This window comes from Poecilia reticulata, chromosome 16 (genome assembly GCF_904066995.2).
Source record: "Poecilia reticulata chromosome 16, P_reticulata-male-v2, whole genome shotgun sequence".
Taxonomy (NCBI): Eukaryota; Metazoa; Chordata; class Actinopteri; order Cyprinodontiformes; family Poeciliidae; genus Poecilia; species Poecilia reticulata.
The window spans coordinates 96,643-122,491 of record NC_088845.1 but is presented as its reverse complement, the minus strand read 5'-3'; the positions used below and the strand labels follow the sequence as shown (position 1 = coordinate 122,491).

Genomic DNA, 25,849 nt, shown 5'->3' with positions numbered 1-25,849 from the left:
AAACACATTCACAGGAAGAAAAGCTGAGCAGGAGATAATCACAACACAATGCTTTGAGATTCACGTACGTACAAACATACATACTCTGACCAGAAACACCTGGGGATGTTTGGCTTTCAGGTGAAATTTTAGAATGAAGCAAGAATCCAATTTAACCTTTTAGGGTGAACTAAATGTGACGTTCTACTCGAAACCTCTGAACGCACATGTCCAACTGTTTACATCCTGACATCATCAGACCAAAGGTGCTTCCACACCAGCCCCGTATCATCTGCCTTAGTCAAACTCCAGTTTGGCTAAGGCAGGCTGGAGTTTGCAATGTGACATCATCCCCAAACACACATCTTTGGTGTGTTTGGGAGGTGTGAATGTGGACCAAAAAAGTGCACTGTGGTCCGCTTATTAACCTTGGTCTGGGTTTGGTAGAAGTGAACTCTGGCACGGTGTGAATACATTCTCATCTGTCCCATTAGATTCGTCTGATGGGACAGAAACACATTTTATCAACTTACCGGAGGGAGGACGAGGGGGAACAGTAGGGGGAACAGGCTTCTCCTCCTCCTTACAGATGGCATCAACCACCTTCGTCTTGAAGTTTGGCAGGTTGTTTATGTCACCAACAGTAATAATTTTTCGTGGGTCACCAGTGATCTTAAGGAGCTGGGTTCGATAAACATCTCCAATTGCTACAGCAAATATATCAATGCCAAGTGCTCTGAGTTCATTGGCTGCATTTTCCACTTCATCGTAAGAATTACCATCCGAAAGCAGCACCAGAGTCTGGGGCACTTTCCTCTGGATGCGGCTGCCTCGCAACGGGCTGAAGTACTCCTTTATAGACCGCAGGGCTCTGCCGAGGTAGGTTTCTCCTCCTGAATATCTTATCGTCTTTATCTTATCAACTATGCCCTTTACAGAGTAGTAATCATTGAGATAAAACTCATGTCGGAAATCTGCACTGAACTGCGCGAGTCCAATGTGGGTAAGTTTATCACTGATTTCCAACCTCATCACAATTTCTGCTGCAAAGTTTTTCATAGTATTGTGATTCGCGGAGGTGATGCTGCCAGAGCGATCAATCAGAAAGACCAGGTCCATCAGTTCACAAGCTGCCAAAGAAAAAACACATTCACAGGAAGAAAAGCTGAGCAGGAGATAATCACAACACAATGCTTTGAGATTCACGTACGTACAAACATACATACTCTGACCAGAAACACCTGGGGATGTTTGGCTTTCAGGTGAAATTTTAGAATGAAGCAAGAATCCAATTTAACCTTTTAGGGTGAACTAAATGTGACGTTCTACTCGAAACCTCTGAACGCACATGTCCAACTGTTTACATCCTGACATCATCAGACCAAAGGTGTATCCACACCAGCCCCGTATCATCTGCATTAGTCAAACTCCAGTCTGGCTAAGGCAGGCTGGAGTTTGCAATGTGACATCATCCCCAAACACACATCTTTGGTGTGTTTGGGAGGTGTAAATGTGGACCAAAAAAGCGCACTGTGGTCCGCTTATTAACCTTGGTCTGGGTTTGGTAGAAGTGAACTCTGGCACGGTTTGAATACATTCTCATCTGTCCCATCAGACGAATCTGATGGGACAGAAACACATTTTATCAACTTACCGGAGGGAGGACGAGAGGGAACAATAGTGGGAACAGGAGGACGAGGAGGAACTATAGTGGGAACAAGCTTCTCCTCCTCCGTACAGATGGCATCAACCACCTTCGTCTTGAAGTTTGGCAGGTTGTTTATGTCACCAACAGTAATAATTTTTCGTGGGTCACCAGTGATCTTAAGGAGCTGGGTTCGATAAACATCTCCAATTGCTACAGCAAATATATCAATGCCAAGTGCTCTGAGTTCATTGGCTGCATTTTCCACTTCATCGTAAGAATTACCATCCGAAAGCAGCACCAGAGTCTGGGGCACTTTCCTCTGGATGCGGCTGCCTCGCAACGGGCTGAAGTACTCCTTTATAGACCTCAGGGCTCTGCCGAGGTAGGTTTCTCCTCCTGAATATCTTATCATCTTTATCTTATCAACTATGCCCTTTACAGAGTAGTAATCATTGAGGTAAAACTCATGTTGGAAATCTGCACTGAACTGCGCGAGTCCAATGTGGGTAAGTTTATCACTGATTTCAAACCTCATCACAATTTCTGCTGCAAAGTTTTTCATAGTATTGTGATTCGCAGAGGTGATGCTGCCAGAGCGATCAATCAGAAAGACCAGGTCCATCAGTTCACAAGCTGCCAAAGAAAAAACACATTCACAGGGAGAAAAGCTGAGCAGGAGATAATCACAACACAATGCTTTGAGATTCACGTACAAACATACATACTCTGACCAGAAAAACCTGGGGATGTTTGGCTTTCAGGTGAAATTTTAGAATGAAGCAAGAATCCAATTTAACCTTTTAGGGTGAACTAAATGTGACTTTCTTCTCTAAACCTCTGAATGCACATGTCCAACTGTTTACATCCTGACATCATCAGACCAAAGGTGCTTCCACACCAGCCCCGTATCATCTGCCTTAGTCAAACTCCAGTTTGGCTAAGGCAGGCTGGAGTTTGCAATGTGACATCATCCCCAAACACACATCTTTGGTGTGTTTGGGAGGTGTGAATGTGGACCAAAAAAGTGCACTGTGGTCCGCTTATTAACCTTGGTCTGGGTTTGGTAGACGTAAACTCTGGCACGGTGTGAATACATTCGCATCTGTCCCATCAGACGAAGCTGATGGGACAGAAACACATTTTATCAACTTACCGGAGGGAGGACGAGGGGGAACAATAGTGGGAACAGGAGGACGAGGAGGAACAATAGTGGGAACAAGCTTCTCCTCCTCCGTACAGATGGCATCAACCACCTTCGTCTTGAAGTTTGGCAGGTTGTTTATGTCACCAACAGTAATAATTTTTCGTGGGTCACCAGTGATCTTAAGGAGCTGGGTTCGATAAACATCTCCAATTGCTACAGCAAATATATCAATGCCAAGTGCTCTGAGTTCATTGGCTGCATTTTCCACTTCATCGTAAGAATTACCATCCGAAAGCAGCACCAGAGTCTGGGGCACTTTCCTCTGGATGCGGCTGCCTCGCAACGGGCTGAAGTACTCCTTTATAGACCGCAGGGCTCTGCCGAGGTAGGTTTCTCCTCCTGAATATCTTATCGTCTTTATCTTATCAACTATGCCCTTTACAGAGTAGTAATCATTGAGATAAAACTCATGTCGGAAATCTGCACTGAACTGCGCGAGTCCAATGTGGGTAAGTTTATCACTGATTTCCAACCTCATCACAATTTCTGCTGCAAAGTTTTTCATAGTATTGTGATTCGCAGAGGTGATGCTGCCAGAGCGATCAATCAGAAAGACCAGGTCCATCAGTTCACAAGCTGCCAAAGAAAAAACACATTCACAGGAAGAAAAGCTGAGCAGGAGATAATCACAACACAATGCTTTGAGATTCACGTACGTACAAACATACATACTCTGACCAGAAACACCTGGGGATGTTTGGCTTTCAGGTGAAATTTTAGAATGAAGCAAGAATCCAATTTAACCTTTTAGGGTGAACTAAATGTGACGTTCTACTCGAAACCTCTGAATGCACATGTCCAACTGTTTACATCCTGACATCATCAGACCAAAGGTGTATCCACACCAGCCCCGTATCATCTGCCTTAGTCAAACTCCAGTTTGGCTAAGGCAGGCTGGAGTTTGCAATGTGACATCATCCCCAAACACACATCTTTGGTGTGTTTGGGAGGTGTGAATGTGGACCAAAAAAGTGCACTGTGGTCCGCTTATTAACCTTGGTCTGGGTTTGGTAGACGTAAACTCTGGCACGGTGTGAATACATTCGCATCTGTCCCATCAGACGAAGCTGATGGGACAGAAACACATTTTATCAACTTACCGGAGGGAGGACGAGGGGGAACAGTAGGGGGAACAAGCTTCTCCTCCTCCGTACAGATGGCATCAACCACCTTCGTCTTGAAGTTTGGCAGGTTGTTTATGTCACCAACAGTAATAATTTTTCGTGGGTCACCAGTGATCTTAAGGAGCTGGGTTCGATAAACATCTCCAATTGCTACAGCAAATATATCAATGCCAAGTGCTCTGAGTTCATTGGCTGCATTTTCCACTTCATCGTAAGAATTACCATCCGAAAGCAGCACCAGAGTCTGGGGCACTTTCCTCTGGATGCGGCTGCCTCGCAACGGGCTGAAGTACTCCTTTATAGACCGCAGGGCTCTGCCAAGGTAGGTTTCTCCTCCTGAATATCTTATCGTCTTTATCTTATCAACTATGCCCTTTACAGAGTAGTAATCATTGAGGTAAAACTCATGTCGGAAATCTGCACTGAACTGCGCGAGTCCAATGTGGGTAAGTTTATCACTGATTTCCAACCTCATCACAATTTCTGCTGCAAAGTTTTTCATAGTATTGTGATTCGCGGAGGTGATGCTGCCAGAGCGATCAATCAGAAAGACCAGGTCCATCAGTTCACAAGCTGCCAAAGAAAAAACACATTCACAGGGAGAAAAGCTGAGCAGGAGATAATCACAACACAATGCTTTGAGATTCACGTACAAACATACATACTCTGACCAGAAACACCTGGGGATGTTTGGCTTTCAGGTGAAATTTTAGAATGAAGCAAGAATCCAATTTAACCTTTTAGGGTGAACTAAATGTGACGTTCTACTCGAAACCTCTGAATGCACATGTCCAACTGTTTACATCCTGACATCATCAGACCAAAGGTGCATCCACACCAGCCCCGTATCATCTGCCTTAGTCAAACTCCAGTTTGGCTAAGGCAGGCTGGAGTTTGCAATGTGACATCATCCCCAAACACACATTTTGGTGTGTTTGGGAGGTGTGAATGTGGACCAAAAAAGTGCACTCTACTCCGCTTATTAACCTAGGTCTGGGTTTGGTAGACGTAAACTCTGGCACGGTGTGAATACATTCTCATCTGTCCCATTAGATTCGTCTGATGGGACAGAAACACATTTTATCAACTTACCGGAGGGAGGACGAGAGGGAACAATAGTGGGAACAGGAGGACTAGGGGGAACAGGCTTCTCCTCCTCCTTACAGATGGCATCAACCACCTTCGTCTTGAAGTTTGGCAGGTTGTTTATGTCACCAACAGTAATAATTTTTCGTGGGTCACCAGTGATCTTAAGGAGCTGGGTTCGATAAACATCTCCAATTGCTACAGCAAATATATCAATGCCAAGTGCTCTGAGTTCATTGGCTGGATTTTCCACTTCATCGTAAGAATTACCATCCGAAAGCAGCACCAGAGTCTGGGGCACTTTCCTCTGGATGCGGCTGCCTCGCAACGGGCTGAAGTACTCCTTTATAGACCGCAGGGCTCTGCCGAGGTAGGTTTCTCCTCCTGAATATCTTATCGTCTTTATCTTATCAACTATGCCTTTTACAGAGTAGTAATCATTGAGGTAAAACTCATGTCGGAAATCTGCACTGAACTGTGCGAGTCCAATGTGGGTAAGTTTATTACTGATTTCCAACCTCATCACAATTTCTGCTGCAAAGTTTTTCATAGTATTGTGATTCGCAGAGGTGATGCTGCCAGAGCGATCAATCAGAAAGACCAGGTCCATCAGTTCACAAGCTGCCAAAGAAAAAACACATTCACAGGGAGAAAAGCTAAGCAGGAGATAATCACAACACAATGCTTTGAGATTCACGTACAAACATACATACTCTGACCAGAATAACCTGGGGATGTTTGGCTTTCAGGTGAAATTTTAGAATGAAGCAAGAATCCAATTTAACCTTTTAGGGTGAACTAAATGTAACTTTCTTCTCTAAACCTCTGAATGCACATGTCCAACTGTTTACATCCTGACATCATCAGACCAAATGTGCATCCACACCAGCCCCGTATCATCTGCCTTAGTCAAACTCCAATGTGGTTAAGGCACACTGGAGTTTGCAATGTGACATCATCCCCAAACACACATCTTTGGTGTGTTTGGGAGGTATGAATGTGGACCAATAAAGTGCACTCTAGTCCGCTTATTAACCTTGGTCTGGGTTTGGTAGAAGTGAACTCTGGCACGGTTTCAATACATTCTCATCTGTCCCATCAGACAAATCTGATGGGACAGAAACACATTTTATCAACTTACCGGAGGGAGGACGGGAGGGAACAATAGTGGGAACAGGAGGACGAGGGGGAACAGTAGGGGGAACAGGCTTCTCCTCCTCCTTACAAATGGCATCAACCACCTTCGTCTTGAAGTTTGGCAGGTTGTTTATGTCACCAACACCAATCATTTTTCGTGGGTCACCAGTGATCTTAAGGAGCTGGGTTCGATAAACATCTCCAATTGCTACAGCAAATATATCAATGCCAAGTGCTCTGAGTTCATTGGCTGGATTTTCCACTTCATCATAAGAATTACCATCCGAAAGCAGCACCAGAGTCTGGGGCACTTTCCTCTGGATGCGGCTGCCTCGCAACGGGCTGAAGTACTGCTTCATTGACCTCAGGGCTCTGCCGAGGTAGGTTTCTCCTCCTGAATATCCTATCATCTTTATGTGATCAACTATGTCCTTTTCAGAGTAGTAATCATTGAGGTAAAACTCATGTTGGAAATCTGCACTGAACTGCGCGAGTCCAATGTGGGTAAGTTTATCACTGATTTCCAACCTGATCACAATTTCTGCTGTGAAGTTTTTCACAGTATTGTGATTCGCGGAGGTGATGCTGCCAGAGCGATCAATCAGAAAGACCAGGTCCATCAGTTCACAAGCTGCCAAAGAAAAAACACATTCACAGGGAGAAAAGCTGAGCAGGAGATAATCACAACACAATGCTTTGAGATTCACATACAAATGTATCTTCTGACCAGAAAAACCTGGGGATGTTTAGGTTTCAGGTGAAATTTTAGAATGAACCAAGAATCTAATTTAACCTTTTAGGGTGAGCTCAATGTGACTTTCTTCTCTAAACCTCTGAATGCACATGTCCAACTGTTTACTTCCTGACATTATGAGACCAAAGGTGTATCCACACCAGCCCCGTATCATCTGCCTTAGTCATCCCCCAGTTTGACTGGAGTTTGCAATGTGACATCGTCCCCAAACCTTTGGTGTGTTTGGGATGTGTGAATGTGGACCAAAAAAGTGAACTCTGTTCCGCCTATAAACCTTTGTCTGGGTTTGGTAGAAGTAAACTCTGGCATGGCACATTTGTGAACACAATGGGGACCGAAGTCCGCTCCAAAAGCAGTAAGTGGACTTGAGAGGCTCAGACCATTCAGGACTGTTTTCATTCGCATGGTCTGCAAGCTAGATGACCTGCAGGGAAAGCAGACCAGACCACCAGGAGCAAGGAGCATCTACACTGGACCAGAGGCCAGTGGGCTTCAGTGCTATATGCTAAAAGATTTGAATGATATTGAGCAGAAATGATGGCTACCAATGATATGTGGGGTTTGGCGTCACCAGACAAGCCCTCAGTGGTGGTGTTACAGGGAAGACCGGTGTGTCTTGTCAATCCAGAACTGCCCTACATTTTGTGACATGCTACCCGAATAACCTCATTTTTCCGCAATTGAGCCCCTTCATGAAGAACACAGGCCTGATTTTATGTCCATGGACCACAAGGACTCTTTTTGTGGGAGCCATAATTCAAAAGCACACTTTTTTTTGGAAGCCGGTCAGACCTGGCAGGCCCAAACGTGTAGTGAGGGTCTGCTGGGAGCGTCTGGCGGAGTCCCCTGTGAGACGGAGCTTTAACTCTCATCTCCGGCAGAACTTCGAACACGTTCCGGGGGAGGTTGGGGACATTGAGTCTGAGTGGACCATGTTCCGTGCCTCCATTGCCAAGGTGGCTTATCGGAGCTGCGGCCGCAAGGTCGTTGGTGCCTGTCGCGGTGGCAACTCTCGAACCCGTTGGTGGACACCTTCGGTGAGGGATGCTGTCAAGCTGAAGAAGGAGTCCTACCGGGCCCTTTTGGCCTGTGGGACTCCAGAAGCAGCTGATGGGTACCGGCGGGCGAAGCGGCATGCGGCTTAGGTGGTCGCTGAGGCAAAAACTCGGGCGTGGGAGGAGTTTGGAGAGGCCATGGAGACAGATTTCCGTACGGCTTCGAGGCGATTCTGGTCCACCATCCGGCGTCTCAGGAGGGGGAAGCAGTGCAGCACCAACACTGTTTATAGTGGGGATGGTGTGCTGCTGACCTCAACTCGGGACGTTGTGGGCCGGTGGCCGGAATACTTCGAAGACCTCCTCAATCCCACCAACATGCCTTCTGTTGAGGAAGCTGAGCCTGGGAACTCTGGGTTGGGCTCTCCAATCTCTGGGGACGCGGTCACTGAGGTGGTTAAAAAAGCTCCTCGGTGGCAGGGCCCCGGGGGTGGATGAGATCCGCCCGGAGTTCCTTAAGGCTCTGGATGTTGTAAGGTTGTGTTGGCTCATGCGACTCTGCAATATCGCATGGACATCGGGGGCAATTTGAGTACAAGCATTGCAAGTTTTGAGAAGAAAGACATGAAGTCCTGCTTTCAAATTGAAAATGTGTGCTCTCGAATTATGGCAGAAAAATTTCCCCATATCTCTTTGCTTCAGCACACCTGACTCAAATATTAGCTCATTAGCAAAGCTCTGTAGAACCTGACTGCATGCTAGGGAGATAGTTTCACCATTTATTTCAAGTGTGAAGACACTTGTGTAAGGACACATGTAAAAGTGTACTCAAGGGTCCCTTGAGGAATGTGGTTTGAGGGCACTGCTGTAGAGGCTTGTAACGCTGGATCCCAAAACCTTAATGACCCAAGGCCCGTCTTTCAAGAAGAGAGGGACGCAACGCCTCAGTTGACGATAAGATGACTTGTGGACAGCAGGATACGCCATTGTCAAACTGGAGTTGATGCTCAACGTCACATTAGACATTGACATGACCATCACTGCTGTAGGCTTTTTTTACAGTGTTTGAGATGAAAGTGAAATATCTAAAACCTTTTCTTAGTATGTATACACGTAGACAGTTAAGTTGTATATCAACGCTACACATTCATTCTCCATACTTACGATGTTTGGTGATACTGCAGATGACTCCAGAAATTTGTTGGTACAGAGTCTCCAGCTGGTCAAATTTATCCACATAGAAGACATTGGATTGATTATTTCCCGCCATGATCAGCAGCTCATTCTTGTTTGCGTTCTCTACACCTATACTGAAGACAGTAATGTTATTGGCTCGCAGCGCATCCGAATTTTTTCTTAGGTTATCAGGGTTTGTGGCTGCCCCATCTGTGATCACCATGAGAATCTGAGGAACTCGGAAACTTCTCCTTCCACCGTGTTCCTCGTTAAAGAACTGCAGTGAATATTCCAAAGCTTCGCTGGTGTGTGTGTTATCTTTTGGCGGCACCAGAGCTTTTATAGCATTACGAATGTCTCCTTTGGAGCTGTAGTTATTCAGAGTAAACTTGATTTTAGGTTCGTTGGAGAAAAGAATGGCTCCAAAACGGGTAGAGTCCCTGCTGACTATGCTCCGGTTCACTACAGACTCCATAAACACTTGCATGCTTCTGAAGCGGTTTTCTATGCTTCCTGAGCCATCCACCAGGAATATTATATCAGCCTTTTCAATCTTCTTACAATCTGTGAGTGGAAAAAGTAAAGACAACATCAGCTTGTATGACTGCTGTGAAACCCAAGCTTTCAACCTGATGGGGCTGATGACAGCAAGTCGTTCCTGGAAACATTTCATGCATCGAACAACAATGATCCAAACAGTTTGATTGAAGAAGGGTCCTCACTATCTTTTATTCTATCTTTTATTCTATCTTTTGTTCTTTATCTAAGATATAAAATTATAAACAATGGAAAAAATTAAATACTTAAGCAGATAGTCATTGTCCAATCTCACCTCTGTGTGGATCGCAGAACTTCAAGGCCAGCATGCCGTCCAGTTCACTTATTAGATCAACATTTACTTCGTTGATGACTTTGTCTGAAGAGCTACTGATTTCGTACAGCTGACTGTAGTTACTGTTCACCACTCCAATTGAAAATATTAACACTCCTTTTTGCCTCAGAGCCTTTGCTGGACCTTTGAATTCATCAGTTGCCTTGTTGAAGGTGATCAGCACCAGGTTCTGCCTCAGTGTAGGACGTCCTCCTTCCGCCTCACTGAAGAACTGGGAAACTTCGGTGAGGGCCCTTCCTGTTTCAACCCCACCATTTTGCTGCTTCATGTTATCGATGGCTTCCAGTATTTCATCCTTGCTGAAGTACTGGTTCAGACGAAACTCTACTTTTGTCCTAGTGCTGAATTGCATGACACCCACACGCATGTCATTCAAGCCCACAATAGACTTGGTAACGACAGATTTCATAAATTCTTTCATTTTCCTAAAGTCTTCTGCAGAGATTCTCTCTGAGCTCTCAGTTAAGAAGATGACGTCGCTGGGAGCGTCCTCACAAACTGGAGACAGAACACAAGAACATCAGTTATTATGATCCGGTCCAAATGTAACTGCAGAGCCCAGCTAAACGGTTCTCTGCTTTCCTCAACAGGAAACTCTATCAAGTTATCACATTCTCTGAAAGATTACCCAGAAGTGCTCTTTGGCATATACTCCCACACAAGATACCATTATATTTAGCCTATTATGGTAAACATTAACAAAGGCAAAAGATTTTGAAGTCTAATTAATTAAATGTAACAACGGGGCGTGTAATCCAGAAGTGGAACTCCTCCTACAAAGTGCTGCTGGAATAAGTCTTAGTTTTGTTAAATAACAAGGTCTGACTTTACAGAGAAAACTGACCTGTAGAGTCATGGCAGTCATTGTTCTCCTGAGTCATTTTCAGTTTACAGGAAAATATAAACACAAATCAGATTCTCTTATTTTTTATGGCAAAGGAGGCAATTTCTAAAAAGTATGGATGCCTGTGCATTAGAACATATTAAAATCTGTGAGGATTAGCATTGATATTTGCTCATCATTGTCCAACATTTTTGGAGGATTTAAAACATTTAAAAGACAGAAATGGAAAAGGTAAAACAAAATGTTTGTTTAGGTCATTTTTGAGACTTTATATTCCATAACAGCTTGTGATGGAGATAAGCTGCTGAAGTTATGTATTCTAACATGTTGATAAAAACAATGTACCATATGTAGTGCATTTAGTATTAGTGAAATGTCTTTGCTGGTTTTGATATGGATCCACTACTCTGGATCCATATCAATTTGCCTAGCGCCCCAAGCGCTCCACTGATGTCGCCATAGCAACAGCACTCCACCTCCGCCTGGCTCATCACAGTTGCTGTTCATTGACTGCGTTCAACACTGTCATCCCCCAACATCTGGTGAACGAGCTGAGTTCAATAGGCATCAGCACTTCACTATGCAACTGGCTGCTGGACTTTCTAACAAGCAGACTGCAGACAGTCAGAGTTGGAAACAACTCCTCAGGGACCAGCATCATGAACACCGGGGTGCCGCAGGGACGTGTGCTATCTCCCCTGCTGTTCACGCTGATGACCGACGACTGCAGTGCCAGATTTGAAACGAATCACATCATCAAATTCGCAGATGACACGACAGTGGTGGGCCTCATCAGAGACAGCGATGATTCAGCATACAGAGAGGAGGTACATCAACTCATCAACTGGTGTGAGGGAAACAACCTGCTACTCAATGTCAACAAAACAAATAACTGTGGACTTCAGGAAAGAAAAACCAACTCATCCCACCATCATCAATGGCAGTGCTGTGGAGTCTGTGAAAAGCACAAGGTTCCTGGGAGTGCACATCACAGATAGCCTCACATGGACTACAAACACCACCTCCCTGGTCAAAAAGGCTCAGACACGACTCCACTTCCTGTGGAGGCTGAGAAGAGCCAACCTCCCCACATCTGCTCTCACCACCTTCTACAGGGAGCCACTGAGAGCATCCGGACCAGTAGCCTCTCTGTCTGGCACGGCAGCTGTCTATCTCCAGACAAGAAGGCACTCCAGAGGGTGGAGAGGACGCAGAAAAGATTATCAGATCACGTCTACCAGCCATTCAGGACCTTTACACATAAAGAGAGACCAGCACACAAGCTGTTCTCCCTGCTACCATCAGGGAAGCTGCCGCAGCTTATGGTGTCGCACAAGCAGACTGGGAAACAGCTTCTTTCCACGAGCCATCAGACTCTCAACACATTGAAGTAAACGAACATTTCAAGGACACTGGAGAATATTTCATAAACATTCCCTTCACACACCACTTGCACTTTACTCTTTGCACCTTACATACAGCATCTACATTACCTCACATTACCTGTATGTCCACTGGTTGCACTTCTGCTGCTGTGTGTGTGCGTGTGCATGTGTGTGTGGGTGTTTGTATTTATTGTCCATCTATATATTCCTCTTATTGTCTTCATATTGCACAGTGTATTGCAATGTGTGTGTGGGGGCAGAGGGAGGGTGGTTACTGTCAATGTCTTATTTATATGTTTATATGTTTAGTTTAACTGCACATTGGAGTCTGATGAAATGCAAGCTCAAACTTCTGTGTTTACCCTGTTACATAGATCTTTGACAATAAAGTTCACTTGACTCACCTGCTGGTCCACAGATTGGTCTTAGAATATCGTTTTTGATCCACTTGAGGAAATGGTAATCTCTGACTTTAAAGGTCCTGTCTGGATCACCAGAGATCTCCTGCAGTTGAGCTTTGTTTGACCTCTTTACGCCAACAGCAAAGACCATGACGCCTTGCGCCCTTATTTTCTCTGCTGGACCTCTGATGCTGTCTTCGGAGTCTCCTGCAGTGATGACTATCAGATACGTCGAACCCTGACTGTAGGGTACCATCTTGAAATAACTTTCCATGAATGTGAGGGCTCTTCCTGTGTTGGTCCGACCCCCTTCATGATTAACGTTATTCAGAGCTTTGCTCACGTCTAAGAGTGACATCCGGTCAAACGCAACCCGAGCTGAGTTGGAGTATTTCACAAGCCCGATGCGAATATGATCGAGTCTGTCACGAAATTCTCCAAGAAAGTTAGTGATGAACTTCTTTGTGTCAGACAGGTCAGAGGAATCGATGTTGTCTGAATCATCAATGAGGAAGATGATGTCTGCTTCATCCTTCTGATAGCATGCTGGAAACAGAAACGCTGCAGGTTAGTGTGATGCTACTCAACAACAAACGTGACACACTAGTTTGTCTTGTGTTTGTGGTAAGCAGTGATGTTTTTCTGCCGTTCAATCAGTGGACTGAGTTGTGTGACGCCACTAGATCGACCCTAACTCGATCTACTGACAGAACCTGACTAGAGGCATTTCTTTGGAGAAACTTAGTGTCCCATTTGCTGAAAAGCTGAAGAGAGACATACAAATCTGCAAAACAATGCCTTCAACTGAAGAAAATGTAAAATTTGGATGGGGGGAATCCTGATCTGATACAAGTCATAAAACTGTGGAGTCAACTGCAGAGTTCGATGCCAAGGCGTGTCAAACAGGGACTTGGAGAACCTCTGGAAGTCAGAGTGTGAAAAAATGAACCAAAGAAAACTAAGTGATGAAATTACATCAAAAGGTGCTTCAACAAAGTATTAATTTAAAGTGAACACAATTCAATGAGGCTTTAATAAGGTACATGCCACATTAAAGGTAGAAAATATCAAATTATTTATCATGGTCTAACTTTTTACATTGCAGACATTTTAACAGGCGTCTACAGACTTTTCTGTAACCTTGACTGTAAATAGTGTGAAACGTTTCCCACCTTCCTTGATGTCGGCGCTGTTTTTAAAGGAGTTGACGGAGCCCTGAATGATGGCACTGCAGATACTCTTCTGCATGACTTTCCTCAGGGGTTTCAGTTGCATGAAATTGTCCACAGCAAAAACGTGCCTGTTGGTGGGATAAGACGCCATGTCGTACAGGTCTGGTGTCTTCTCATTTACTCCTATTGCAAAAACTCTGACTGGAAACCAATGTAGCTCTGCCACCGCTTCCTTCATGCTGTCCTGGGATTTACTGTCTGTGACCACGATAGCTACCTTCTGCACATCCTCCCTGCTGCCCCTCCCTTTGAAGACTGACTCCAGGGCAAACCGCAGAGCAGCTCCAGTGTTGGAGCCACCGCCGCGGTAACGGAGCAACTTGATGAACTGCTGAGCTTCTGTTCGGTCCTGGAAGCTGTCGAGATAAGCGTGGGCCTTGGGAGCCTCGTTGTAGGTAACAATTCCCACTCTGACTCCCGTCTGATTGACGTTCAGGCTGCCGATAAGCGACTGCACAAAGCTCTGGATGAGCTGGAAGTTGTTGTTCCCGATGCCTCCTGACTCATCGATGATGAAGACGACGTCTGCAGTGTTGACTCTCTGACAGTCTGTGGAAACCATGCAGGATGTTTATGAGATTGTCGTCTTAAGATTCACAAAGTTTTAATCAACAGTTTGTTAAATTACCACTAACAGATCAACTAACATGACATGGACATTGATTCATTGTAAATCCTGTAATTTACTCACATTACACCACAGAGATGTACATGTCAGTGAGACAAGCACTGGATAGTCCAAAGGTAATTTTACGTATATGATGGTTGTGTGTCATTAGTGGAGGTGTCACAAAATGCGTAATTACACTAAAATTGGCAGTAAATCCTCTTCGGCTCCACACTGGTGTAGAGAATGAGTATATTGCTTTAAGCCCGTACACATGTGGCCAGTTGATGTTAGCTAGCAAGATTAGCTTTCTTGTTTCTATGATTATAATGTAGAGACAAGTCATGGTTCATGTATAATGAGCCATGTCTTAAAAACTGAGTTTGCTTACAGCCCTAGTTATGAGTCTCTGCTGTTGGAAATGTTGGTGATCTGATTCAGTTTGCTATTTCTGTACACCTCAGATACTTTGTTACAGGCCGAAAGCTCCTACCTTCAATGGCTGTTTCCACTTCTTGGCTGGTGAAGATATCCTTCAGCTGAGTGATCCTCAGATTGCCAAAGGCAATGTCCGCAAAGCTTAGCAAGCTTTGCACTGACGCACCCGAACTCATGCCTACAACAGACACCCCTTGGGATCTGACAGCTTGACCGGCCGAATATAAGAGTCCCTTCGGCTTTTCTCCAACAACAACAACCAAAAACTGTTCAGCTCCTTCGTTTGCACGGCCGCCATTTTCAGGGAGGAAAAAGTTATCACCTGCGTACCTCAGAGCACGTTCCAGGTTCGGTGCTTGGCCAGTTTGTGGCAGCTGTTGAATGCTTCTCAGTGCTCTTGTGTACTGCGGTTTAGTTTTATGAGCGTTTAGATAGAACTCAGTCTGTACATCCTGGCGATACTGAGCCAAGCCGACATGGTACCTTGACTGTCCAGCGTCTATCTGGTCGATAAATCTGATCAGCTCATTCCTGAAAAAGGTGAACTGTCGTGGACTTAAGGCGCTGTCCACCAGGAGAAAGATGTCTGCAAATTTATGGGCCAAAGCTGGAAGAAGACAGAAAGAAAATCAACTGAAACCCAAATCCAGAAAATTCAGTTCAAATCCAAAAATATTTCTTTAATATAAGTGAAATTAAATAGTTATATAGTGAGAAAAGTTCATTGCAAAAAATCATGTTGGTGCAACCACAGTTCTATTAGGGTCCCAGCAACTGGGCTCAGAGGATGACTGATCCGTTTTCATTAGGAAAACAGATTTAAAAGATTTTGTGGTTTTTTTGGGGAGGAGCAACTTCTTTGTGATCATCTGTGTGTCTGGACACAGAAATAGTTAATAAGCAGACTTTTGCAGAACTTTCTGACCTTCCAGTGAGGTAATTCAGCCTTTCCTCTTCAGGCAGCTCGAGGCAGGGATGCCTCTAAACGTTGCAGGACGGTGGCGTTCGGGGACTGCAGCCAGAGGTTTCAACAGCTTCCAGTCTGTGTGACCCGAGCCTGGCCACCGCCTTCCTCTGCAAGCCTGCGCTCTCTCCACTGCTCCAAAGTCCCACTGACTTAGACTTCTCTGGTAGACTTTCTACCGGGTCAGTCAGCGAACAGAAGGAGAAGTTGTGAACGAGGACGTTGGTTTTTGTGTTTTAGAATTGCAGTCAGCCTGCAGTTGGAGCAGCGAAGGAAGTTTAGGAAGCCGTTCAGTTGGTCACAGCCGCCTCGATCGGATCGCGTTACAGTGGAGGACGGTTGTTTACATCACAGGCGATTTCTGATCGATCTGCCACATTACATTACGTCGCAGAGAAATGTTGGTGATTAGGTCCAATTTAAAAGCTCAGCAGAGTCCACTCCTCCTCCAGGAAACAGCCAAGAGTCCAGACCCTCTGGATGAAGGGTCTGGACTTGAGGGGCTGCTTCATCTGTGACGCTTTGCTTTTATGTCTGTTCCTTTAAGCAGCAGTCCAAACCTTTTGACATGACGGCCAAAGCACTTGGGGGCCACAAAATATTTTATTTTCAACTAATTTTGTCCCCTTTTAATTTTATCTGCTCAATGACAAACTAAACATGTAAGATTTTATTGTTCATTTCATTTCTTGAAGCAAACAAAGTACTCAAATGTTTGAAGTATAATTTTTGCTGTAACTTTTATTAGGGTCTGACAGATCGAGGAAAGTGACTGTCTGCATCAACCGCCTGAGCTTGCAGGTCAGATTTGCTCCAGTGTAGATGTAGTTTGGGGAGAAGAACTGAAATCAACCGAACCCTCAGATGGACGACACCTTACCTATTTTCTGGATCTGCAGGGAGGAGCACACGGTTTCCAGCAGAGTGTTTCTTAGACTCTGCAGAGTCTGGAAGCTGTTGGTGGTCAGGATGTAGTCTTCTGGTGGGTAGTTGGCGATGATCTTCAGCTGATTAGAATTGACCTGAGACACTCCAATGACAAACACAAAGACGTTGAGGTCCCGGAGACGCTTGGCGGGTATGGACACAGAATCGTCGGAGTTTCCATCAGTCAAGAGCACAGCGATCTGAGGAACATGCTGCCTGGCTCTGCTCCCTGCCTCAGCCGTAAAGTATTCCTCCCGGATGAAGTCCAAGGCCTTGCCCGTGTTTGTGCCACCGCGAAGGAAAGCAATTTGCTCCACTGCGTCCAACACGGCTGTCCTGTCCATGTGGTCTTTCAGCAGGAACTCCTTCTTGGGACTGTTTGCGTACAGCGCCAAGCCGACCTGTACTTTATCAGGGCCAATGTCGAGGTTCTGGATGACATTTCTGAGAAAGGCGCGGATTATCCTAATGTTTTCCTCGCCGATGCTACCGGAGCTGTCGATTAGGAAGACGATGTCCCCCAATGTGGCGTTTTGACACTCTAGAAGGAAAGATCAATGTGATGAAAAACGGTTGATTTAAAGGAACAAAGCTCAACTCTAGAGTTGTATGTCTGTAATCAGCTTGGATCTTAGAAGCTGAAATATCACATTCAACGTCACCACGACTGGGAGGAGAAACTCCTCAGACATTTTTACATGAGCAGCAGCTTCACAGAAAACAGAAAACTCTGACAGTGAGGAAAACCTTCACCAGCCAGCAGCGCTGCAGCCGCAGGCGTTTCAGAGCAGCGCCGGAGGAGAGGCGATCAGGTCAAAGGTCATCTTCCTCACCGGAAAGTTGAAGTTCTGGCTGAGCAGAGACGGCCCAGAACCCGGCGGCGGCGGTGATGATGATGACGATGAGGACCGCGGCCCCCCTCATGTTGGATGCTTGGTGGTTTCACTTCCTGCAGAAAACAGAGTTAGTGAGGATCTGGACCGAAGAACGGCTGGGATCAACCGTTTCTATCAGAAACCAGAAAAATAACTTATAAATAACAGACCTGAGACCTTCTGCATGACGACCTTTAGACAACCTGGCTTTCGGTTTCCATTGTCTTCAATCCTTATTTCTTAGTTTTTAAGCATCTATATCAGGGGTGCCCAAAGACAGTCCTCAAGGCCCGGCATCCTGCACGTTCTAGTTCTCTCCCTGGTGGTAGTAACAACCTTTTCAGCTTGTCAATGTTCCTCTTAGGCCTCTAATGAGCCATTACTTGATCCAGGTGCGTTAAACCAGGGAGACCAAAACATGCAGGATGCCGGGCCTCGAGGACGGACTTTGGGCACCACTGATCTATATGAATCATGGAGGTTGTGGTATTTTGATTCTGATTTTAGTGTTGCCGTTTCCGCTTTGCCTCAGCAGGATGTTTCTGTCTTACAGGGAGCCTCGATGTTTCTGTTCAGGAGATTTTCACCGAATAGTTTCTGGACACTCTGCCTCCTGCAGACTGGTTCTGACGGGTCGGACAGCGCTGGCGTAGTGCAAAACCAGAATGTAGCTCCATTCCTCCTCCTAGGTGATTTTCCAGTCAGCTGATTAGTTTTTCAATCTGTCCAGGTTCTGATTCCTGAAAGCTTTCCTGACTTTTCCTGACAAAGTTTTTTATTCATGATGAAGAACTCCAGACTCCATCCTGCAGAAGGATGAAGCTCTGAAACTCAGCGTTCATTCTCACCAGCCCTGATCAGTCCGCTTTAATCCAACTCCAGTCCGGTCCGGTTCGGTTCGACCTCTGACCTCTGGTCCTCCAAACCTCGGTATGGGTTCAGTTTGAATGTGAACACCAAGCAGACCAGAAGCAGCTCCAAAAGCAGGAAGTGGTCTACAGTACAGGGCATTCTGGGTAAATACAACCAAAGCTAAAGTGCTAGCATAGCGCTAGCAGCAGAAATGGCTCGTCTGCAGATGATGAAGTTCTGGTTCCAGTAGAACCGGGTCGAAAACACCAATATACTGAGGGACACCAGCTCACCTGGCCAGGTGTTTGCTGCCTCCTGAACTGAGACGACGGCATCGTGTTGTTAATCATCTCTAATTTAGATCTTAAAGTTTTTATGAAACTGTTACCAAGTCAGGGTGAATCAAACAGACAGGAAACAAAGTTCAGTGAAAACATAACATCTTTTCAAAATAAGCGCGATGAAGCAAACCATATCCATCATCAGAAAGAGAACTTCCTGAATGTGAGTTTAATCCTGATTCATGGTAAAAGTATCATGTAAAATCAGCACTAAGAGGAATATTTAAGCTAAACATCCATTGTCTGCCTTTGCCTCTCCATGCTGGGCTGGTCCATGTCTGCTGCAGCCAGAGGCTGGGACGCAGGGCCGGCCCAAAGCAGCCGCGCAGGGGCCGGCCCTAAGCAGCCTCGCAGGGGCCGGCCCTAAGCAGCCGCGCAGGGGCCGGCCCTAAGCAGCCGCGCAGGGGCCGGGCCTAAGCAGCTGCGCAGGGCCGGCCCTAAGCAGCCGCGCAGGGGCCGGGCCTAAGCAGCCGCGCAGGGGCCGGCCCTAAGCAGCCTCGCAGGGGCCGGCCCTAAGCAGCCGCGCAGGGGACACTGGGGGGAACTGATTCTTATTTTTTTAGTAATGACTTCTTTCTGATTTTATTAACAAAACACACAACTTCATTATAAGGTTTTGATTTTCTTACAATATATATTTGATAATGTATATAGAAATCATTCTGTATATGGACAAAGGAATATTTATAGATTGCTGTTTGGAGCCCCCTGGTGGCCGCGGCAGGTCTCGCTTCCCCTCACATGAGCTGCATTCAAAGCTCCGGTGGAAGAAAAGTTAGCAAAGCAATGTCACAAAATGGACTTATCCTCCAGGGAGAGAGAGAGGGAGGAGGAAGTCTTCAAGATAAAGGTTTGTTTTCTCTTGATGATGTTTATCAGAAAGATTAGAGCGGAGCTGTTAGCTGGGCAGCGATATGACCGGTCCAGTTCAACGGCCAAACGTTTAAGATGGCATCTTTGTGTGAAACTGATTTTAAGTGAGTAGATTCTACGAAGCTGAAGTTGGTTTCCATTTCCAGCTTCCAATCACTAAAGGGCGATTCCACCTAATTTTTCACTACCTTCCGCATCTTTAATCGACTCAAGTTTAAAAACTACAACCTAGATTATTCTGCTCTTCAAGCTGGATATTTAAAACAATATTTGTGATTTGTGAAACCTTTATGTAATTTGTGAAAACTCACAAATTACATAAAAAAATGGTTAAAAAATGATTTTAACCATTTTTTTCATCTCTTTCATACTAGAAGTGCTCTAATTAAAAAACTACGACACCTAGAATCTTCAAACCTTTAACTGGATTATTCTGCTCTAATAGAAGAATATTTGAAACCATGTCTGGGATTTGTGAAACTTCAATAAAGGTTGATTTCAGACGTTTTTTGGATCTTGGTCACATGAGAGCTGCTCCAGCTCTGAAACTACAACATCAGGGGTCCAAAGTGGGTCCCTGAGGCCCTCATCCTGCATGTTGTAGTCTCTCCCTGGTTTAACACACCTGCATCAGACGAGGCTCATTAGAGGCCTAAGAGGAACATTGACGAGCTGAGGAGGTTGTTACTGCCACCAGGGAGAGAATAAAACCAGCAGGACCCACTTTGGACCCACTTTGGACCCACTTTGGACCCACTTTGGACCCACTTTGGACCCACCTGACCGAGACTCTTCCAACCTGGACTAGATTCTTCTGCTCCAATAGCAGAATGTTTTATTCCATGTGTGGAATTTGTGAAACGTCACTATTTACTCTTGTTCTATGCAGTTTTTTTCAAATTAAATTCCAATTCAAAACCATTTTATTAATCCCAATGAGTGATTAAATGTTGGTGTAACTCATTAATTCTTCAGAGTTACTGTAGATGGTGATTTCTGTTGGAAGGAAAGATCTTCTGCACCGATCTGTTAAGTGAAGTTTCACAAATCACAAACATGGTTTCAAATATTCCTCTATTAGAGCAGAATAATCCAGTCCAGGTTTGAAGAGTCTAGTTGTTGTAGTTTTTAAACTTGAGTCGATTAAAGATGCGAAAGGTAGTGAAAATTAGGTGGAATCGCCCTTTAGCTGTTGGAAGCTGGAATTAGAAACCAGCTTCGTGTAGATCCTCCTGGTCGGCTCGAAATGTTTCTGAGGATTTTTTGGCTTCATAACGTTTGATGATAATAATTTAAACTTCTCAATGTTTGAGGTTGTAACATGTTTTTCCATCCGGCTGCAGCAACACGGCGGCTCTGAGCTGCAGATGGCGACATGCTGTTTGCTGCTGATACTTTAAAACTAACATTTTTACATCAACTTCTTTTAAAATGGTCTGAAGGCTCAGAACCAGCCTGGTACCGGTACCGGTCCACATTGTCAGGTGAGAAAGACTCACCTGGTGTAAATTAAATATTTAGCTCTTGTAATTACACCTGAGACAGTAATTTAATCAAAGAGTGTCGTGAACGTGTGTGTGTGTGTGTATTCCACCTGCAGGTTTCTGGCCGATCTGTGAAAAGCCTGACCTGCTGGTTCTGATCGGCAGGTTTTTTTAAATGTAAGAAAGTTGCTGAGTTGGTAACAGAGGGGAAATATTGTTACCTGAAAACTTTCAGACCTGACCTGGTGGGTCGGTCAAACCTCTCAGGGCAGCAGCTGACCTTTAACCCTCAGCATAAGATTAGTGGGTGAGATCGGCTTCGCATGGAAGCATCAGCCGATCTCCGATCCCCCAAAGTTCAGGAAATCAGCGCCGATAAAAGTATCCGGTGTGATGCAGGCATTCAGGATGTGATGTAAGCGACGCTGAGAGACGCAATAAGCGCAAAGCAGGGGAAGGATCTGACCATCGGACTGCAGTCAGGCCACGTTATCAGAAATAAAACACCCAAAACCAAATACAGGAAACGTTTCACTGAGACCAGCAGAGAGGAAGAACGACGAGAGAGCTGAGCAGGAGGAACCGGAAAATATCATCAGCTGGGAGGAGAAGCGCTGATCTGACTGGGGATAGAATGAAACCTGTGAATGAATCAGTCAGACGGAAGCAACTTTCTCCCTCAACAACAAACTCATCCTGCAGGTCAAAGGTCAGACAGAAGCTACTCACAGTTGTGCTGCTGCATCAGGACCAGCTGCGTTCCTCCACCGGCTGGCTGCTTCACTGCAACTGAGTCAGAGGAGGAGGAGGAGGATGAAGGAGGTGCAGGGCCCCGCCTCTGGACTCCAGGGGCGGGTGCCAGGCTCCGGGGCGGGGACCAGAGTCCAGGCGTGGGGCCCAGAGTACAGGCGGGGGTCCAGGCTCCGGGACGGGGGCCAGAGTCCAGGCGTGGGGCCCAGAGTACAGGCGGGGGTCCAGGCTCCGGGACGGGGGCCAGAGTCCAGGCGGGGGGCCAGGCTCCGGGATGGGGGCCCAGAGTACAGGCGTGGGGCCAGGCTCCGGGACGGGGGCCAGAGTCCAGGCGGGGGGCCAGGCTCCGGGGCGGGGGCCAGAGTCCAGGCGGGGGGCCAGGCTCCGGGATGGGGGCCCAGAGTACAGGCGTGGGGCCCAGAGTACAGGCGGGGGGCCAGGCTCCGGGGCGGGGACCAGAGTACAGGCGTGGGGCCCAGAGTACAGGCGGGGGGCCAGGCTCCGGGATGGGGGCCCAGAGTACAGGCGTGGGGCCCAGAGTACAGGCGGGGGGCCAGGCTCCGGGGCGGGGACCAGAGTACAGGCAGGGGGCCCAGAGTCCAGGCGGGGGGCCAGAGTCCAGGCGGGGGCCCAGGCTCCGGGATGGGGGGGCCAGGCTCCGGGATGGGGGCCCAGAGTCCAGGCGTGGGGCCAGAGTCCAGGCGCTTGGCTCCGCTCTGATGGATCCTGCAGCGGGCAGCAGGGCCGCCTGTGGCTGTTGAGGAGGTGGGACAGAACCTGCTCCAAACGGCTCCGTAACGAGGCGTCATGGCGGCTTCCCTGCCTCTGATCAGTCGGTTCTGTCTGCCGGAGCTTTTGGATGTCGATCCCAGAGATGTTGATCAGGTTTCCTCTTGCCGCCAGATGTTTCTGCTTTCACTTCGCTGTAGTTGGAAACATCACAAAGCGTTTCTGTGGGCAGAGGGGCTCCATGCTGGCAGCTGCAGCACATCTGTGGTTTCTGGATAAAAGAAGTGAAAAGTGTGTTTTCTCTCACATGGTGATGAATGGATCGTCAGAGGAACGCTTCCCAGGAAATTCTGGAGAAAACTGAGTTACATGATTCCAGATGAGCCGGTCGACCGGCGGCCCACTCAGCAGAGCGCTGCAGGTTTTAACTATCCCGTCTTAATTCGCCATCATGACGAACTATTCCCACCGCCGAGCACGAGGCTGAGTTCACCTGCAGGATGGAACCACAGGGCAGGACGCAGCGGTCAGGTCGACCAGCAGGGGGCAGAAGACTCAGGCCTTCATCTTACGTCACGGCTGAGAGAAAGTAAACAAGTCATTTAGGAAGCAGACTGTTCAGCTTCAAGGTTTAATTGAGTCCATCTGGAGCTCTCAGGAGCATCAGGCTCATTTCTCCTGCTTTGGGTTTTGATATTTCTGTTTGTCTGAAATAAAAGCTGAGGAGGAAAAAGGCCCCAGTCATTAAGTCTGAGAATACTCTGGGGGTCAAAGGTCACCCAAGCAGAACGCCTGCATGTGAATGGAGATTTCTTTGTAGTTCGTTTTGGGTTCATTTTCTCAACATACTACACTTCAGTCCGCCGGACAAGGACACATTTTCTCGATCTGTGTGACTATAGTCATTTACAACAAACATCAAACACGGTAAATATCTTTCATTAAGTATTTAACAAACAAATGGCTTCTACCGCCATAATTATGTGACATTAAATTAATTATCTGATATAAGATATAGTTTGGTTCTTTGAGCTCAGAGTCTGAGAGGCTTTTACTTTATCAAACTTTTTTGTTTTTTGCCTCTTATTTAGTGGAAATATTGATGTTGTTGAGATTTTCTCCAACATAATAACCTGTTTCAACCTTTATAGCTCCACTGTTGAAAATGAGGCTCTAACAAATGACAGTGAAATAAAATCCAGTCCAACATCTGGTTTGAGGTGATTCCTCTGGAACCTGTTGGAGGAAAAACATCCCAACTTCGGAAGATGAGCTTTAACCTAACAGAGCTCTGTGGTTCCTCCTGTCAGTATGAGAGTCAGGGTGAGGAGGCGCCATGTTAGGAAGAGAAGTGGGCTGAAGGAGGAAATACAGCTTTATTTTGTAGAAATTCTTATATATATTCCAACAGATCCATGTTTTCACCTCTCGCCCATTTCCGTCTTGTTCCAGTAGCCCATTTTTCATCAGGGTGCTCTGGTTCCCCAGCACCTGACGCAGACCTTGTTTGGCCAGGCGACGTCTGAGCCGGCATGTCGTGCTTATCAACGTCTCTCATGGTATGAGGTAGGCTATATAGCTCCAAGGGTCTTGCCTAAGAACCCACACTGGATTGCTCAATGTTTGCCCCAGCCTGGATTCGAGCCCAGGTCTCCCGGGTGAAAGACTGGTGACTTACCCATTGAGCTATACAGTCAGCTGAGATCCTGTGGGACTTCCAGATCCAGACAAGATGGTGATGGAGAACCAACCGGACATTGTGGTGGTGGATAAAGAACAGAGGAAAGCCGTTGTGGTGGACGTAGCAATACCAAGTGATACAACATCAGGAAAAAGGAGAAACTGGAGAAATACCAGGGCCTCAGGGAGGAACTGGAAAAGGCCTGGAAGGTGAAGACCACAGTGGTGCCTGTGGTCATTGGGGCCCTCGGGGCAGACAGTCACCCCCAAACTGGAGCAGTGGCTACAACAGGAACAACATCTCAGTCCAGGAATGTGCAGCTCTAGGCACAGCAAAGGTACTGGAGGAGAACCTGAAGCTCCCAGGCCTCTGGTGGAAAGAGAGAGAGAGAGAAAGACAGAGAAGGAAGACATGCGGCAAATTTTGCCAGGCTGGGAATCGAACCTGCGACCACCGGCATGAGGCCTCAATACGTGGGTTGTGCTTTGACCCTGCACCACTGCACCACCCACATGAGCAGGTTTTAACTTTATTCATGATTTTTTATTGCAGATTTTTTCCCTCCATGAATTTCAGGTTCAGTCAGTGAAGGAAACCGAGGTTCTGGAGCCGTTTCACACATGGACTCGTTTTAAGAACTGCAGCCATAAGCATCAGTGTGTGGTCTGAATTAAAGAGGATCGAGACAAAGCAGTTCTGCTCCCACTGGGACTGAAAGCAGTTTCCAGCAAGAAATTCACTGGAAATTCAGAGGAAACGTCAGCCCTCCCTCTGGTTATCCAACTCTGAATGGAAAACACGACCCGGTCCGATTAAAACTGCATTCTCAGGTTCAGGCTGCTGCCTCAGGCTGAAATCATCCAGAAGGAAAACCCTTCAGAGGGGAAAACCAGAGCGATCAAAACCTAAAACATCAATATTCACAACTGGGATCCATTAAGTTTACGAGCTTTTATCAGCGGTTCCGTCTAAAAACCGAACAGAACCAGTTCAACGACCCGAAACGCCCCGTCAGTCGGTTCCTCACGTCTGGCTTTGTGGCTGTTGACGATAATAAAACATGGACGATCAGAACCGCATCAAAGTTAAAACTGGACACGGATCACAGTTATACGAAAACTGAAGCACAGAAAACATTCATAACTCTAACTGGAACTGCATTGTGACTCTTACAACCCTGATGTTAATCTCATTATGTGTTTTAATGTTGGGAAATATTCAAAGTTAACATTGCAGGAGCTTTTTTGGTAACTTTTTATCTTTCATTCTGGTCCAAACGGAAATCAGAACCGCCATTAATGAGCAAAGAAAACAAATCTAGGGATGAAAAGGTGAGATTTATACTTTATATTATACTTCCTCTCCCAGGATTCACTGAAATGCTCCGTAAACGTCCATGAGTACGAAACAGGAAACGGCTCCAGAACAGGATTTATTCACACCTAAAGAACATGAAGACAAATCCTACTAA

The 25,849-nt window shown here is 46.2% G+C and overlaps 1 protein-coding gene across 5 annotated transcripts in view; it reads right to left on the bottom strand.

Annotated features, from left to right (window-relative positions):
- The window catches only part of LOC103477507 (collagen alpha-6(VI) chain-like), a 54,322-nt gene extending 32,264 nt beyond the window's left edge, over positions 1–22,058 (bottom strand). For 3 of the 5 annotated variants that reach the window (XM_081597570.1, XM_081597571.1, XM_081597572.1), the window contains exons 1-14: positions 21,948–22,053; positions 17,627–17,742; positions 16,747–17,334; positions 14,958–15,509; positions 13,798–14,406; positions 12,629–13,171; positions 9,936–10,493; positions 9,092–9,667; positions 6,183–6,809; positions 5,048–5,662; positions 3,932–4,528; positions 2,781–3,407; positions 1,634–2,260; positions 513–1,109 (exon numbers count right to left, since the gene is read on the bottom strand). In XM_081597570.1, the coding sequence (XP_081453696.1) occupies positions 513–1,109; positions 1,634–2,260; positions 2,781–3,407; positions 3,932–4,528; positions 5,048–5,662; positions 6,183–6,809; positions 9,092–9,667; positions 9,936–10,493; positions 12,629–13,171; positions 13,798–14,406; positions 14,958–15,509; positions 16,747–17,334; positions 17,627–17,717 (7,207 nt within the window). In that variant the 5' untranslated portion in view covers positions 17,718–17,742; positions 21,948–22,053. Of the gene's footprint in view, positions 1–512; positions 1,110–1,633; positions 2,261–2,780; positions 3,408–3,931; positions 4,529–5,047; positions 5,663–6,182; positions 6,810–9,091; positions 9,668–9,935; positions 10,494–12,628; positions 13,172–13,797; positions 14,407–14,957; positions 15,510–16,746; positions 17,335–17,626; positions 17,743–21,947 lie in introns of all 5 variants that reach the window. The other 2 variants (XM_081597574.1, XM_081597573.1) reach the window with 2 other exon arrangements.
- Between the last annotated feature and the right edge of the window lie 3,791 nt (positions 22,059–25,849).